Raw genomic sequence first — 13,924 nt, 5'->3', positions numbered from 1 at the left:
GGTATATATACCTCGCTGAACAGAGCTTCAACATCAAATATAATTTTATTTTAGGAATTACAAAATTCTCAGTCAATATGACAGACACGCACACTAATCAAAAGCTCTGCACATAACTTGTCCATACCAGGTGCACTTTCATTACGAGTAACTAGTCATTTTGTAAACTGCACAATGATATTTCCACACAAACACATTTCAAAACAGCATATTTATAACAATATTGTGAACAAAACTACCATCTCAAAAACTTACAGAAATAAAATTTTAAGAAAATATGTAAAGCTTTGGCATTCAAAAGGGGTACAAAGGTTGTGCATACATCAGAAAGGCCATTTTTTTATTGGCAGTGATTGACACGCTTGTGATGTAAATAAATGCAATAACAGTTCACAAGAAGCGGAAGGGCTAGTTTCACACATTGCATAGACACTGTTTTCATGTCAAAAGCATCAGGCTAGCTGCTACAAAAAATTTATCTGACTAGGAGTGGGGCACACACAGTAAAGAGAGGGTCGAAAGACAGGAATTTCTTTCTGGCTAGCAAAAGCAGACCAAAATCTGTGCACACCTTGTAACAGAAGGAAATTTCACGGCATTCGTAATATCAAAATGCGGCAGCTATATTGGTGCTTGTAATATGCCAAGATATAACATTCCTGACGTATTGCAAAAGCCTACCAGGAAATGTGCAAGAAAAGGACAACATCGAAAATACAATGCTAAAAACACGCCAACTGAATAAAAACTGAATTGAATGATCTGAATGAAAAACAATAATAGATACAATTACGAACTTAGCGACAAAGGACTTTCAAATGAGGCCTTTCAGCCAATGGCATCGACCAGTTCCGACAATGTCGCGATTAATCCGCTCGCATGAAATCGCAGGTGACTGCAAGTAGCTTGGTGGCGGTAAATGGGAATGCAAAATCTGGTCGACACCATTGATTGGAGGGTCTCCATAGAAGGGTATTTACCACTGCATTCCTGATCAGCATCCTGCATAAAAATAAAAAAGGCTTCACAGAAACACTTGCAAGAGCTGGTAGGCTTTTAGTATTCAGGTGAGGTACATTTGCTAGTTTGGGACAGCCATAAAACTTGAGAAACAAGCCGTAACCTGATCCGCTAATAGGAGAACAGGCTAAGGTGAAGTACAAGGGGATGGACACACATTATGCAGTAAGAAATAGTTTTACACTGCCAGTGCTCTTGGTAGTCTGTAAGGAACCACAAGACACCGCTGCAACACAAGGAAACAATTATGCAAAAAAAATCAAAAGAAGCAGTTTACCCTATTTTAAAAGTAAACAATAATTACAAAATAATCAGTACAATGTGGGGCACCCAAGAAAATGTGCAAAGCAAGATTGTTTGCAAGATACTGTCCACGACTAGTGGCATACAACATGGAAAATAGAGCTAAATTTACAGGTCAGAATCGTCATTGTCCGCTTCTATGTCCAGCAGCCTGTGGGACGTTTCCTCCATGATGCTTGCTTCTCCCAGGTCAGTTGGAAGTGCTGCTTCGTCATTGGTTCTGCAAGTTAACATCAACATCTCCATGAGGCTAGTGCTACAAGTATGTAGTTGTGATTTCCGCAAAGTAAATTTAAAATACAACCTTCGACTTCACATAATAATTATGTCATCCTGTTTTAAATCAGAGAATTTTTGCATTGTTTTCATTCCAACAATCCTGAAAGCGGCAAGACTCGCATTTGGCACAAGTCTTCACCATGAGTATACATGCCTGTGAACAATCATTGGCCAATGACATGCTGCCAATGATTTAAACCCTACCGGACATTTTTTTTTACATTTGCACCAAATTAGTCATTCTATACCTGTGCCACTATTTGTCAGGTGAAGAATAGATGGTATAGTGTATCAACTGTCACCTGTTCTGCTAATGGCTTGCGCCGACACTACTCTGTGCCTGAAGACAACGCAGTTGCCCCGCTCTCTTGGTGCTCGTTACACCTGAGCACTATGCAAGATTCCACACCGCGTCTCCGAAGACACATAATAAACGCACCCCCTACAACTGCAATGAATGAGCCTTACTAGCTGTAAACTGGACACATCATCATCACCATCAGCCTGACTATACCCACTGCCGGGCAAAGGCCTCTCCCATGTCTCTCCATTAACCCTGTCTTTTGCCAGCTGCACCCACCCTATGCCTGCGAACTTCTTAATTTCATCCGCTCATCTAACCTTCTGCCGCCTCCTGCTACGCTTGCTTTCTCTTGGGCACAGAGTCCCACAAAACAGAGGATAACACCTGACTCTCCGTTGTTTGTTAAAGCATTAATGGACTGGCAATGAAGAAAAGCAGGCAGTGATACTGGCACCTACAAGCTTTGGTGCAAGCTCACTAGATTTGTATCCATACCTGCCATTATCTGGGTGTTTAACAGCCTTGCGCTCCATTCTTTCTTTTGCGTGTCGCAACCATGACTTTGTCACTTTCTCTATTTCAGCCACTGTTCCATCACAAGTAGTTCTGCTTGTTAGGACATCTGAAGAAATAAATCCGCGCTTCAATTTACTGTTACATGACACCCTTCCTGCACAATGATAGCGAATGGCTTCAGAGCACCAGCTTGTTGTGGATATTACCTAAATCATACATAATTTCCACGTCATCCAATTTGTAGCATCAGGACAGAAAATACATTTTTGAAATTAGTACTAGCCTCATTTAACAATGATACATGGAAAAATAAGGCAGAAAAATCTTGTTTAAACTATATGCATGAAATTCCCGCACTACTATACAAGATTTATTTAGACACTGAGTGAAACAATCATATGATAGTCTGCACAGTTATTTGATACCTCAGGCGTCAGGGAAGACGAGCTAACAGATCACAGTGGTTTACCAAATAGCTGGCTACCTGGTAATAGCGAATAAACAAAGAATGCAATTTTGACCTTTGCACTGTCTTGTGAACCGCCACCAACATTCAGTCCTCCTTTTATCCGTCATGGTATGCGGGCAGAGGCAACTTATTCCTTCTTTTTGGCCCGCTTAAAGCTTTCATATTTTGTTTGCTATGCATTTGCTAAATGTTAAATAAGGTTATCTTTAATAATGCATGTCCTGTAAACTTAAGGCGCCCGTTTCTCACAAATAGAACTAGCAGTTTTCTATCAACCAGTAGTGTGTATAAAAACAGTGGTGCTGTACAGTCATTCTGAATTTATGACACCTTAGTAGTGACAAATTCTTTTACAAATCAACAAATTTATTACATGTATATGGTCATACCTAGCATCACTTCGCAGCATGCTGTCTCCCTGAAGTGGCGCTTTCCTTTTCCTCCCTGCCAACTGTAGTGCATAGCCACGTGATCAGAAAGCAGGTCCTTCAGGACCCTCCTTGTAGCATCTACGATGCCAGTTTCCCCAAGTTTCTTCCATCGTGTCTTCTGCCAAAAAAGTGCATCATAGTGAGTTAACGGAGTTAACAGACAATAAAAAGCCTGTCCAAGAAAAACACTACCAAGCACCCACTGACAAATCTATGTGCCAAGCCTTCCTTTAGTAAATTTCGATTACCCAAGTATTTCTATTATATAATATCTTGCCACACAAGCAGTTTCATTTCTCTAGTCAGATATGAAGTGGTTTTGGCTCTTGTGCTTACATAATGGCCAGAGCTTGATGCTATGCCATGCTAGCCACAGCTTTCTAGAGAAATACATTTCCTGAAATAGGAATGATGTCCAAGAGAACATATTCATGACATCCAGTCATTCGTTTTTAATTTACAACTACTTCCTTCAGGAAAATTAAAACTGCAGATGATAGGATGGAAAAAAAATAAAAATTGGGAGTCGGGAGTGAATCACACTAATCAGCAAGAGCTGCATTACTGTAATAAGCAGCAAAGCTTGACTAAGTACCTGCACAAGCTGCAACAATGGTGCCGATGTTCTCTGTACTGACGTTCATATCTTGGAGGTAATGGGATTTGGTGCAATGGTTAACTGATGACTGTGACCAGTTTTGTGTTTCTGCAATTAACGACTGCACATTTATGTGACAGCATTTGAAAGTTGGCACAAAAGTGCTAATGAAATGCATTGATGAGACAACCTTGGCAATGCATTCTCTGCACCTTGCCTTTGATTTGGCAGCTTGCACAAGGTTTTGCCTCCAGGCTTGGCGAAATTCCTTTTTCCAGCTTCAGTCATCGCTTTCTTCAGAGTACTATGCAGGTTTTTACCAAATGCATAGCTGTTACTATGCTTTTTTAGTACTTGAAAATCATACATGTGCACAAAGCATCTCAAGAGCAACTTGGCAGCATATATGATGGCGTTCCCTACCTAACAACGTTTGCATGATACACAAGGTACAGCCTGCATACATGGTGTGGTCACCCAATCAAAGAAATCAGCTGTGCATGGTCATGTAAGAAGTCAAAGCCAACAAAGGTAGTGCAAAATACAAGCGCTCTATATGCCCGTCTCATAATCTTTTTGTGCCACTTCCAGCCACAGACGCAATGCAGCAAGTGCTACAAGTAGCGCTGAGGACGAAGCCAAGTATGTAGCTTCCCCAAGCAGCTTTCGAAGTAATATTTTTCAACTAGTTAGAAGCTCTCCTCACACTCCCTCAACAGACAGTAGCATGAAGAGTTGTACAGATGTGACCTCGCATGAACACCTTTTGAAAGCAAGCACCACGCAAACATAAATGCTCAGCACTGCCTTTTGCACATGGCATGCAGAATCATGTTATGTAACTAGGAAAGTGTAGTTACCAGTTGCTTTTTCATGGATGCCGAACCTTTCAGCGAATCATCAAATTCCAAAAATGCGTCCAAGTTTTGCGGCACTTCTATGTCATCCACATCATCGTCCAGATTATTCATCCGTGATCTCACCCAGGATGTCAGGAAGTTCAATTGTGACGAATGTTCAAGCTGCCGGTACCGAATGCCATGAAGCAGTCTTAGAAGCTCTGGCTGTAGTGCACCTAGACATTGCAACAACACATTAATATCAGAAAGAAAAAGCTTCAAAATAACAGTTCAATTATCCTGAATATGTGTGCACACTTCTTGCAATGCCTGTCAAGCCCTTGTGATGCACTCTGCATTGATGTCCATAGAATACCACCTTTGGACATGCAATAAGTCCAAAACTAATATGCTAGCATTCAAATCAAATGAGCTTGCAATACTAACTTTGGTCACATTTTGGTGCTGGTGTCATGTCCTTCCTTCACGTAGATTCTTTAGCAACCTATAAACAGAGGAAAACAATACCACTCTTCTGCACAGTCACCTCAACATACATGTAAAGATCATTACAAGCAATATTAGTAATGTTTATGGCTTTGCAGAGCAAAAAAAAAATTGGGAATCAAAAGCAAAGCAAGCTTAACAGCCGCAGAGACTAGGAATGTTTCCCCATATGTTAGTAGTAGTGAGCCGGTTACTTTTTGAGAGAAAGGCATTAGGAGACAGCTCGTGCAATTAAGATAAGCCCACCCATGAAAATCAATGAAAAAAGCAACTTTCTTTTTATAGCTACACAGAACTGATGGCAATAAGGCATTAAAAAAAATCAGTTCTAAAAATTTCAGCACACTACACAGCAAATTTCACTTGCACAGAAAACGCATGCAATAAAAACTAGGGTAATATGTCATGTTTGAAATGGAAGCTTTGTCTGCAGTACTATTTGCACATGCACTTGAAGACAGAGGTTAATGAAACTACAAAAAGATGACACAGTTCCTAAAGAGTAACACATGCAGTCTATTGAATGCTTACATGCATTCAGTGTGTTAATTCTTAAACACTCCTATATTCATCAAAAGTACTTCATTGCACACTATAGTAGCCCACTGATTTGTGCCTCTGGCTTTGCAACTGCCTAATATGGCACTACGTTGTAATTAGCAGTACAAACCTCGTTACTCTGGCTGCTGTGGCGCGATGTCCCAGCAGGAGCAGTGCAGTGACGAGGAGAGGCCTTGCTGCCTGCAGATTGTTGCATAAGAAATGTGTTCATGTTGACCTAAGAAGGTGCACTTAGGATGGCTTACCCTCCCAACCAAAGCACAGGAACAGACTAATATTAATTTCAACAAAGCACAGTGTTTTAATGGCATTTAGGCTTCGAACACAGTGCAGCCAAGGTTCACTAAATGAAAATTAAATGTTATTACCGGTAGCTGCTGAAATCTGGGTGAGTGGGCCCTTTCTTCTTTTCACTAAAGGTTGCTTCTTTGGCTGCTTTACCTGCAAGCAGACGGCTGTCAGATCATTTGCCCTATGTTGGTCAACTTGGTATACTTAACGAAAGTGAGACTAGGATGCAGTTTTCATTTATGCAAAATCAAGCACCTAGCTTGGCTCAGTGCAGCAGGCGAAAAAAAGAAGGGGGAATGAATAGTTGTATCAGAGGATGCATTATAGTGAATATAACACAGTAATATACACACCACAAACACGATCTGGTATGTCAGAGATCATGTAGCAACAATGTGAGAAAATACATTTAATGGCTGCGAGCAAATTATGGCAAGAATAAATGTGCATGGTTAACTGTTTTAAGGCTCAATGCAAGCAAATTCTGGTTGGTTTATGTTTTGGTTTATGGCGTTTAACGTCCCAAAGCAACTCAGGCTATGAGAGACGCCGTAGTGGAGGGTTCCGGAAATTTCGACCACCTGGAGTTCTTTAACGTGCACTGACATCGCACAGTACACGTGCACTTTGCGTTTCGCCTCTATCAAAACACGGCCTTCATGGTCGGGATCGAACGACTCAGTAGTCGAGTGCCGTAACCACTGAGCCACCGCAGCGGGGCTGCAAGCAAATTCTGGTCAATCCTATGCAGGTTATTGTAAACTGTGATTGAGAATGAAATGCCAGAAACAAGATAGTCATAAACTCAGATGACCTAAGTATTACACTGCTGCTGCCTTAATGACTGATGCGATGGTGCTCCTAAACAAGTTGCATTTAAAGACAAAGGTGAAAGATGAAAAGTTGCTAGCATATCAACGATGCATGAAACTTGTTTTGTCTGCTTTCAATAAGCCTGACGTCATGCAAGTAATGGTTCCAGACTGCCAAAGTATTATATATTGGTTGCATTAAGGACTGGCCTTATAATAACGTAAGATTTGCATTATTGAAGCTCACATACTCTTTAGGGAAAAAACATTTTTCCGCAAATACCCAGGTTTTTCTTGTAGTGGCTTTGGTTGCAACAAAGTACTACGCTTTTGGACATGACTTGTTAACAGTGAGTATATTACCAAAATAGTTTATTCAAAACCCTTGCTCAGTGTTGAGTGGTTAAAAGTATTAGGCCATGAAGTAAAACTTCTAATGAACGACAATACAGCATTTCAGTACAATTTGCATTTGAATGACCCCAGATGCAAATCAAAGCGAATGAAGTGTTTAGCTAGAGTGGTACCAAGGTAATGTAATATTATATAGTAGAGTTGTTCGCATACAGGTGAATTTGCAGGCCTCAGTGTATCTAGCCAAGCATCCTTTAAATCAGATATACTGAGCACACAGTTGCCCACAGGTGAATATGAAATGAAAAGACAGAGTGGAAAAAGAACACACCCACATAGCTGTCGAGGCACCGGCACTGCAAGGAAGAGACTCCTCTTGTGAATCTGCGCAAATAAATATTGCATAAATTAAAACAGGAGTTCAAATTTGGACCCTGAATTTATTATCCATGAAATGAAACAAACTTTGCCTGCTGCAGTGGCTCATGGATCTGGCTCTCAGCTACCCGTCCCTGTGTACTGTGCATTGTCAGTGCACATTAAACAACCCCAGACGGTTGAAACTTCATGGCAGCCATCCACTAGGGTGCCCATTTATCTCCTTTCTTTCACCCCCTTCTTCACAATTTCCCCATGACACAGTCTACATGCTTATGGTTTAGAATGCCAAGGCTTTAGACGGAATGTCCTAGGCAACAACCCAACTCAGCAATGTTGAGTAGTGACCTTGTCTACAATATTTCCAGTTTTGAAAAAGTGGTTGATTAAAAAATTAACTTTAATTACAGGGTTCAGGAATAAAAAGTCAGGAAAATGTAGATCACACTGAGAAACAGCAATCTAAGCTGCTTCCAACCCAATACCATTGAGGCATGTCTTTTCTGACCTGAAAAAAATGTCCACAAAATGCACTGCAGCTGCCAATGCCACTGTCAAGCAGATGTTTTTTTATGCTGCAAACAGATGAGTAATGGGAACATTGTTAAAAATATTTTAACGCAACGCTTTTAATGTGATCCCCAACTTTGTATTCATGAAACCAAAGATGGGAAATTTAATTCATCCCGATTAATTTACTTTGCAATACATCTCCCTCTCAACAATTTTCAGTAGGTTGCCGTCACCTAGAACACGTCCTTTCTAAAACCTTGGTTCAGCTTAGTTGAACAGCTAGTGTGCAAAGGTTCACGCAATAATATATTGTGTGTACAAATCTATTACTACATTTTTACATTCTTTTAATTGCCTTAGCTGCACTGAAATTGCAGATCCTTACCACTTAGCAGTTCACAGGCTGCAAAAGGCATTCTGGGAGGTGTTGGTGGAGTTGGAAGACTGTATGGCTCAACAGACTCATCTGAGCTGCTATCGAACTGCCGCTTTTTCTTCCTCCTCCTTGGCTCGTCAGGGTCTGTATCCAAGTTTGACGTGAGCTCTGCTTTGGAGAGCTTATTTCTTGCTTCTTTATAATTATCTAGAAAAAAAACAGATATCATTATTTATAAAAAAAGCAAACCTTAAAGTGCTGAACAAACTGGTACAAATTTCCTTAATAAAAATGCACAACTTACCATACATACCAAGAACCACACATGTGGTTTGAATCCATCCTGAACCTGGCTCAGTGCAGCTTCTCACCATCTCTTGCACATTTTTAGCCTTTTGTGGCCACATACACATTCCATCACGTATCCAGCTGCGTCGTACCACAGCAACAGCATCTCCTTCATCAGGAAACTTGACAATGGCAAAATCTCCATCTTTGAAGAAAACAATAAACATTCTTTACAAATGATATGCGCTCAGTGGCAAGCGAAAGAAATTACACTGATAATTAAAGATGCATAGTAGTCTGATAGCAGTCATTCACGTGAAAAGACCTTTCTGAACCAATGAAATGAATGCAATATGGAACAGGGTGTGAAAATTCAACGTACAAGCAACTGCAAAAAAATAGATTGTGCGGTGGTATATTTAACTAGAACAAGAAACAGAGCCTCGCTTAGGCAAAAGGGGAGAACTACTGGTTATGGTTGCCACATGACACTACAAACATTCACATAGCCTTTGCTGATTTCACACATCATTCCCTGCCCACTTGCTCAAGTCCATGCAACCAAACTCATAATACAACCACTGTATTTTTAAACTACTTTAATTGCAGTCCAGCAACCCAATCATTTAGTTTCTGTTCGCTTCTTTTTTAATGAAAATAGCTAATCCTTTTACAAGCATAGTTTAGAGTAAGACAACCATATGTACATTATTTATTGGTATAGCAACTGTACAGGCTCACATATATGCCGGGAAAAAAAAACAGCAAGGCATCCCTAGAAAATAATATTTGCCGATAAAAAAAACAAGGTGTTGTGGAATAAAAACCAAAATTATCATAGAAAGAGGAAAGCCTAAACCCTATTTATAAGCTTCACTGCCAGGAGAGATTTGCGAGTATTCCTGAACATGACTTCGCTGACTTATCTCCCAAAAAGAGGCATATCCAGAAAAGCAAACAATTCTAGGTGAAACACCAAGGCAACATTATTGAACATGTAAAAGAGGAAAAATGGCAAAACCATTGCCAAATGGAAGCTTCACACACTTGCACAATACTTCAGAAAATGGCCACACATGAAGAGGAGAGGGGTTAGAGACAAAGAACACACTGAGAAGTGATGACAAGCAAGGGTAGTCATAAATGTCACGTTTAACAGAAAACTTATGACCAACAAGAAGCACATCTCTAGAGTGATATTCCACCACAATGTTCACAACATCAATCACTGTTCCATCCAAAAGGAGGCACGTGTTGTTAGGGCATGCCACAGTCAAAGTGAAACATTGGTGTGTTACAAGCTTACGGTACTGTTGGCCCTCCAAATGATCTGTTAAAGGACCGTCATCATGAGGGAAAAGCAATGTTGGCTCTGCCTGCTTCCTTCTTGCCTGTGCACTGCTAGATGCAGCCCTCTCCTCACTAACTCTCCTGCAGAGCTGCTCTAGTGCCTTACCGGGCTTACGGTGAAGCCTCTTTAATCTCTGCATGAAATTCTCAAACGGGAAGGCACTCCAACTGTCTAGATGCCCCAAGTTTCTAAAATCTTCTGCGAGGTGTATAAGACCGTGGACATTATGAGACACAAAGTCTATCCCGTATATGCCCTTAAAGGTGGTCACAAAGTGCTGAAGCAACTGTTCACCATAGTCTACAAACTGTACACGCAATCTAGGGGAAGCTAGGATTGTAATTGCACAATGTAAAACCATGAAGTTCCCATGCAAATCACTTCGTACAAGGTGATAAAAAGTTACAGGCCCCAGGTAAAGCAAAAGGAGTCGAAACTCTGTTGCCTTCCACCTGTCTAGCTCACTCAGTGGCCTCGGTCTGCGGTTAAACTCACATGGGATACAAGCTGCAAGCTTTTCAATTCTTTTAGAAATCTCATCTTTTACTTGAGTGGCCATTCTGAATGAATGTTGACCTTGAAACCAAAGCCGCAGCAGCTTATGCATAACTCCTATGCACACCAAGTGCATGTAGTCAAGAGGAACCTGTTTAACTAAGTCAAATGAGAGGTTCTCAAGAATTGATGTGCCAATATGGTGGTCCTCATCAGTGTGCTCCCTAAAGCTGACATCTGTTCTAGGGGCCGCATTCAGTTCTGGGAAGCACATTCGGCCATTAACAAACCTGCCCTCTGTTACACACTTTGTACAGCTGCTGTATCCACTGTGTCCTTTTACTGACAGCACAAATGCACGGGCAGGGGCATCACAAACTACAGCAAGGATTTGTACTTCGATGACTCTTCCCCTAAAAAATACCCCTCCTTCTTGTGCTTCACTGAGTTCTGAAACAAACTCCTTCAAGCACTCATTGCTATTTGCAGGTTTGCTGTGCCCAAAGTACACACCAATGGGAAAAGGCTCACTACTTTCAACGTTCTTCAATTGACACAGTATGGGCCAAAACTGCGCCTTGGTGCTCTTAGTCAGAGGCAAGCCATCTATGTTAACAATGAGTTCTAGAAGTTGAGGTATGGTGCACGTTTCCCTCAAAGCATGTTGTAGGCCAGCCACGAGACCAAAATGGTAGTACTGTCCGTTTCCGATAGTGACTATTCCTTCAATTCGCCTGGGCGTTCCTAGCAACGACACAGCAGACCTTGGCAGTTCAGTAAGTACAGCTGGAGATGAATTTCGGAGGTCTTTCAGAAGCGCTGTGAGGCAGCGGTGTGAAACATTGAATTTAACTGCCCAAGACTTCAAACGGTCTTTAAGGCACCCTGTTTTCCTGTCGCTTACACTACACTCAACCATCACCGGCGGCAGCACACGAGAGCGTTGAAGAGCACCAGGCGATAAACATGCATCGAGTTCATGCTGGGGCGTGCACGCCACTGAAACATGCGCTGAGGACGGCAAAAGGTCTGAGAAAGAATCACATAACTCAGGTTCTCCGTCTGAGTAGTCTGAATCAATTTCTGCTTCGCACGGTGCCTGCAAGCTCGTGCACAACAGCTGCGATGACGCAGCTTCGAGGCTGGCATCTACAGCGCCTCTAACGCGACGCCGAAATGAACGTCCAGATTGACCCGTGTCGTGTCCTGCGTATCAATCAAGGATGCTCTTGAAAAGGAAGTGGCTTTCAAACCAGAAAAAATGTATTAAAAAATCGGTTTTCAAAAAGTGAAAGCTTTCTCTGTCCGATTTGGTATGCCATGCAAGCCGAGATTCACCAGGAAGTGTTTGCAAAAAAAGTCATCTGTAGTGGTCCAGTTTATTTTGGGCGCTCGAAAACTTGGCAAATTGTACACAATTTTGCAGCGCAGCAAGCGAGAGGCATTTATCCTAATTGTGCTCCGCACAAAGTTTACGATTCTACACTTTCATACCTGGCGCCACAGTTCCATGCAACTGTACGGACATAACAGAAATTCAAGCACTTGCCGCGCGTCAATATAATTGGCTATTGGCTTCCGCCCAGCGTTCTCTGCCGCAGTTGAGTTTGCACGGGAACTCTACAAAGAAACGCCATGCATAGCGAGTCGCGGTGTCGCGGTGATCTTATGCAGCTAAACAACACATGCATACTTGTCATGCTCCTTTGGGACGAATACAACACGCCATACAGGAATAACGGCTCCATGGCCACCTTAGGTCCTGCGTGCAAAGGAGGCGTATGAACAAGATGTGAAAAATTACTTACCTTTGGACGTGCTCATGGCCACGCCACCGCCGTTCGCTTCAAAGCGTCTTGCAATCGCGGCGCGCGTAGACAACGCAGACAAACTAAAAGCCCGCCAAAAGCCGGACACGCCGAAACACATGCAGCCCGCGCTGCCGAAAGGAACAAAGCGGCACACGGCAGGACCGCAGCACGTCAAATGCTTCATATATGCATCAATTATAATTTGTTTTAACGTAGACATAAATGAAAAAACGCATTTGTTTTTAAATTTGTGTCCAAGTATTTTTCAGTTTGGTATTTATTTTTATTTATTATCAACTGCCGACATCTGAGCGCGGCAAACTTCAAACTTCGAGGAAAAACCTATAAATAGTATGCGTTGCACACGTGCTGAACATGAGGTCGTGTTTAGATGCCAGATTGATCGAAAAGCAAAGAAACAACTCGAACACTCCCCTCAAGGCCGCAGTGTTTATTATATATCTGATGCGGCGAAAATATATTGGGCAGGTTATTTGAGAGACATGCATCCATGTAAAAGGCACCTGATATTAAAGGTGAACATATATCCAGGTAAAGGAAGCTACTGCGAGAGCAGGTCTTACAAAACTTTGCACAAAATTGTGCTAAGAATGCATATCAAGTAAGTGTTCGCATTATAAGCCGAGCGGGATATCCAGGGGATATCGTGTCAGGACATCTAAAAGGAGGACTTCCCACGGACATCCTGCAGAAGTACGCAAATGAGCTGGGATATGCGGATACGATTCGGATATCCCTGGGAGCTGGTGTTGTGACTGGGATCATACTTCAAAACCGTGATTTCCACTTATTGTGTAGAATCCCACCCCTCTTTGTAACGCCCTGCGTGACATTAAGAGTATTGAAATAAGTAAATTCAGTTATTCCATCCTTACGCAGTTTTTACGATTGCTAGCCCGATCGTTAAGCAAACAAAACAGCAATGGCAGACGAAGCTTAAGCGACACGGTTACTCACAACGAGCCTGTGATGGAGTCAACCCTCACAAACTCTTACAATAAAAAAAAATCCGACCACGTGCGAACGAGCTCACCAGCGCGCACGTTTCGTCGTTACAGAGCTGAGACGTGAATTTGGCCTTAACACCATACTGGCATGCATCCGTTCACGTGTAAATAAGCAGAAACCTAACAAGTTGCCCAGATGTCTCGTTATTATGACAACGTGCACGACACTGTTAGCCAAAAACAATACCAGCCGTAATTACACGATTTGTTAAATTCAGCAGCGCGAACGGCCATCACGGGCAGCAAATTCTCAAATCGCGATACAAAGGCCAACAAAGTTCTATTATTCCAAACTTAGGTAGTTTTACGATTACTTGGGCAACGCTGCTACGCAAACAAAACGCCAACAGCACAGGTAGCGAAGTTTAAGCGGCACAATTATCACTACGAGCACGCGAAA

General features: G+C 41.9%; 1 protein-coding gene across 4 annotated transcripts; it reads right to left on the bottom strand.

The window, feature by feature from the left end:
• Window positions 1-468: 468 nt before the first annotated feature.
• Window positions 469-12,649, bottom strand: LOC135917811 (uncharacterized). 4 transcript variants are annotated; one of them, XM_070528662.1, is made up of 12 exons: window positions 12,494-12,649; window positions 8,856-9,044; window positions 8,561-8,758; window positions 7,616-7,668; window positions 6,196-6,268; window positions 5,937-6,007; window positions 5,207-5,264; window positions 4,781-4,995; window positions 3,918-4,028; window positions 3,281-3,440; window positions 2,402-2,528; window positions 469-1,543 (listed from the first exon to the last, which is right to left on the bottom strand). In XM_070528662.1, the coding sequence occupies exons 1-7, from the start codon at window positions 12,612-12,614 to the stop codon at window positions 5,244-5,246; spliced, it is 726 nt and encodes a 241-aa protein (XP_070384763.1). In that variant the 5' UTR covers window positions 12,615-12,649; the 3' UTR covers window positions 469-1,543; window positions 2,402-2,528; window positions 3,281-3,440; window positions 3,918-4,028; window positions 4,781-4,995; window positions 5,207-5,243. The 4 variants fall into 4 exon arrangements, with proteins under 4 accessions (XP_070384763.1, XP_065307484.2, XP_070384764.1 ...); XM_065451412.2 differs by lacking the exon at window positions 3,918-4,028; XM_070528663.1 differs by lacking the exons at window positions 3,918-4,028; window positions 7,616-7,668.
• Window positions 12,650-13,924: the final 1,275 nt, after the last annotated feature.

This window comes from Dermacentor albipictus, unplaced genomic scaffold, assembly GCF_038994185.2.
Source record: "Dermacentor albipictus isolate Rhodes 1998 colony unplaced genomic scaffold, USDA_Dalb.pri_finalv2 scaffold_13, whole genome shotgun sequence".
NCBI lineage: Eukaryota > Metazoa > Arthropoda > Arachnida > Ixodida > Ixodidae > Dermacentor > Dermacentor albipictus.
This window is presented reverse-complemented; position numbering and strand designations above follow the sequence as displayed.

Bases quoted from the DNA above. Each gene is read 5' to 3' on its own strand.
- LOC135917811 (XM_070528662.1), bottom strand. From the start codon at position 12,614: ATGTGTTTCGGCGTGTCCGGCTTTTGGCGGGCTTTTAGTTTGTCTGCG. The intron at 6,269-7,615 runs GTGTGTTCTTTT...GTCTGCTTGCAG, and splicing joins GTGCCTCGACAGCTATGTGG to GTAAAGCAGCCAAAGAAGCA. The intron at 5,265-5,936 runs GTTTGTACTGCT...CTCTGTTTATAG, and splicing joins ACAGCAGCCAGAGTAACGAG to GTTGCTAAAGAATCTACGTG.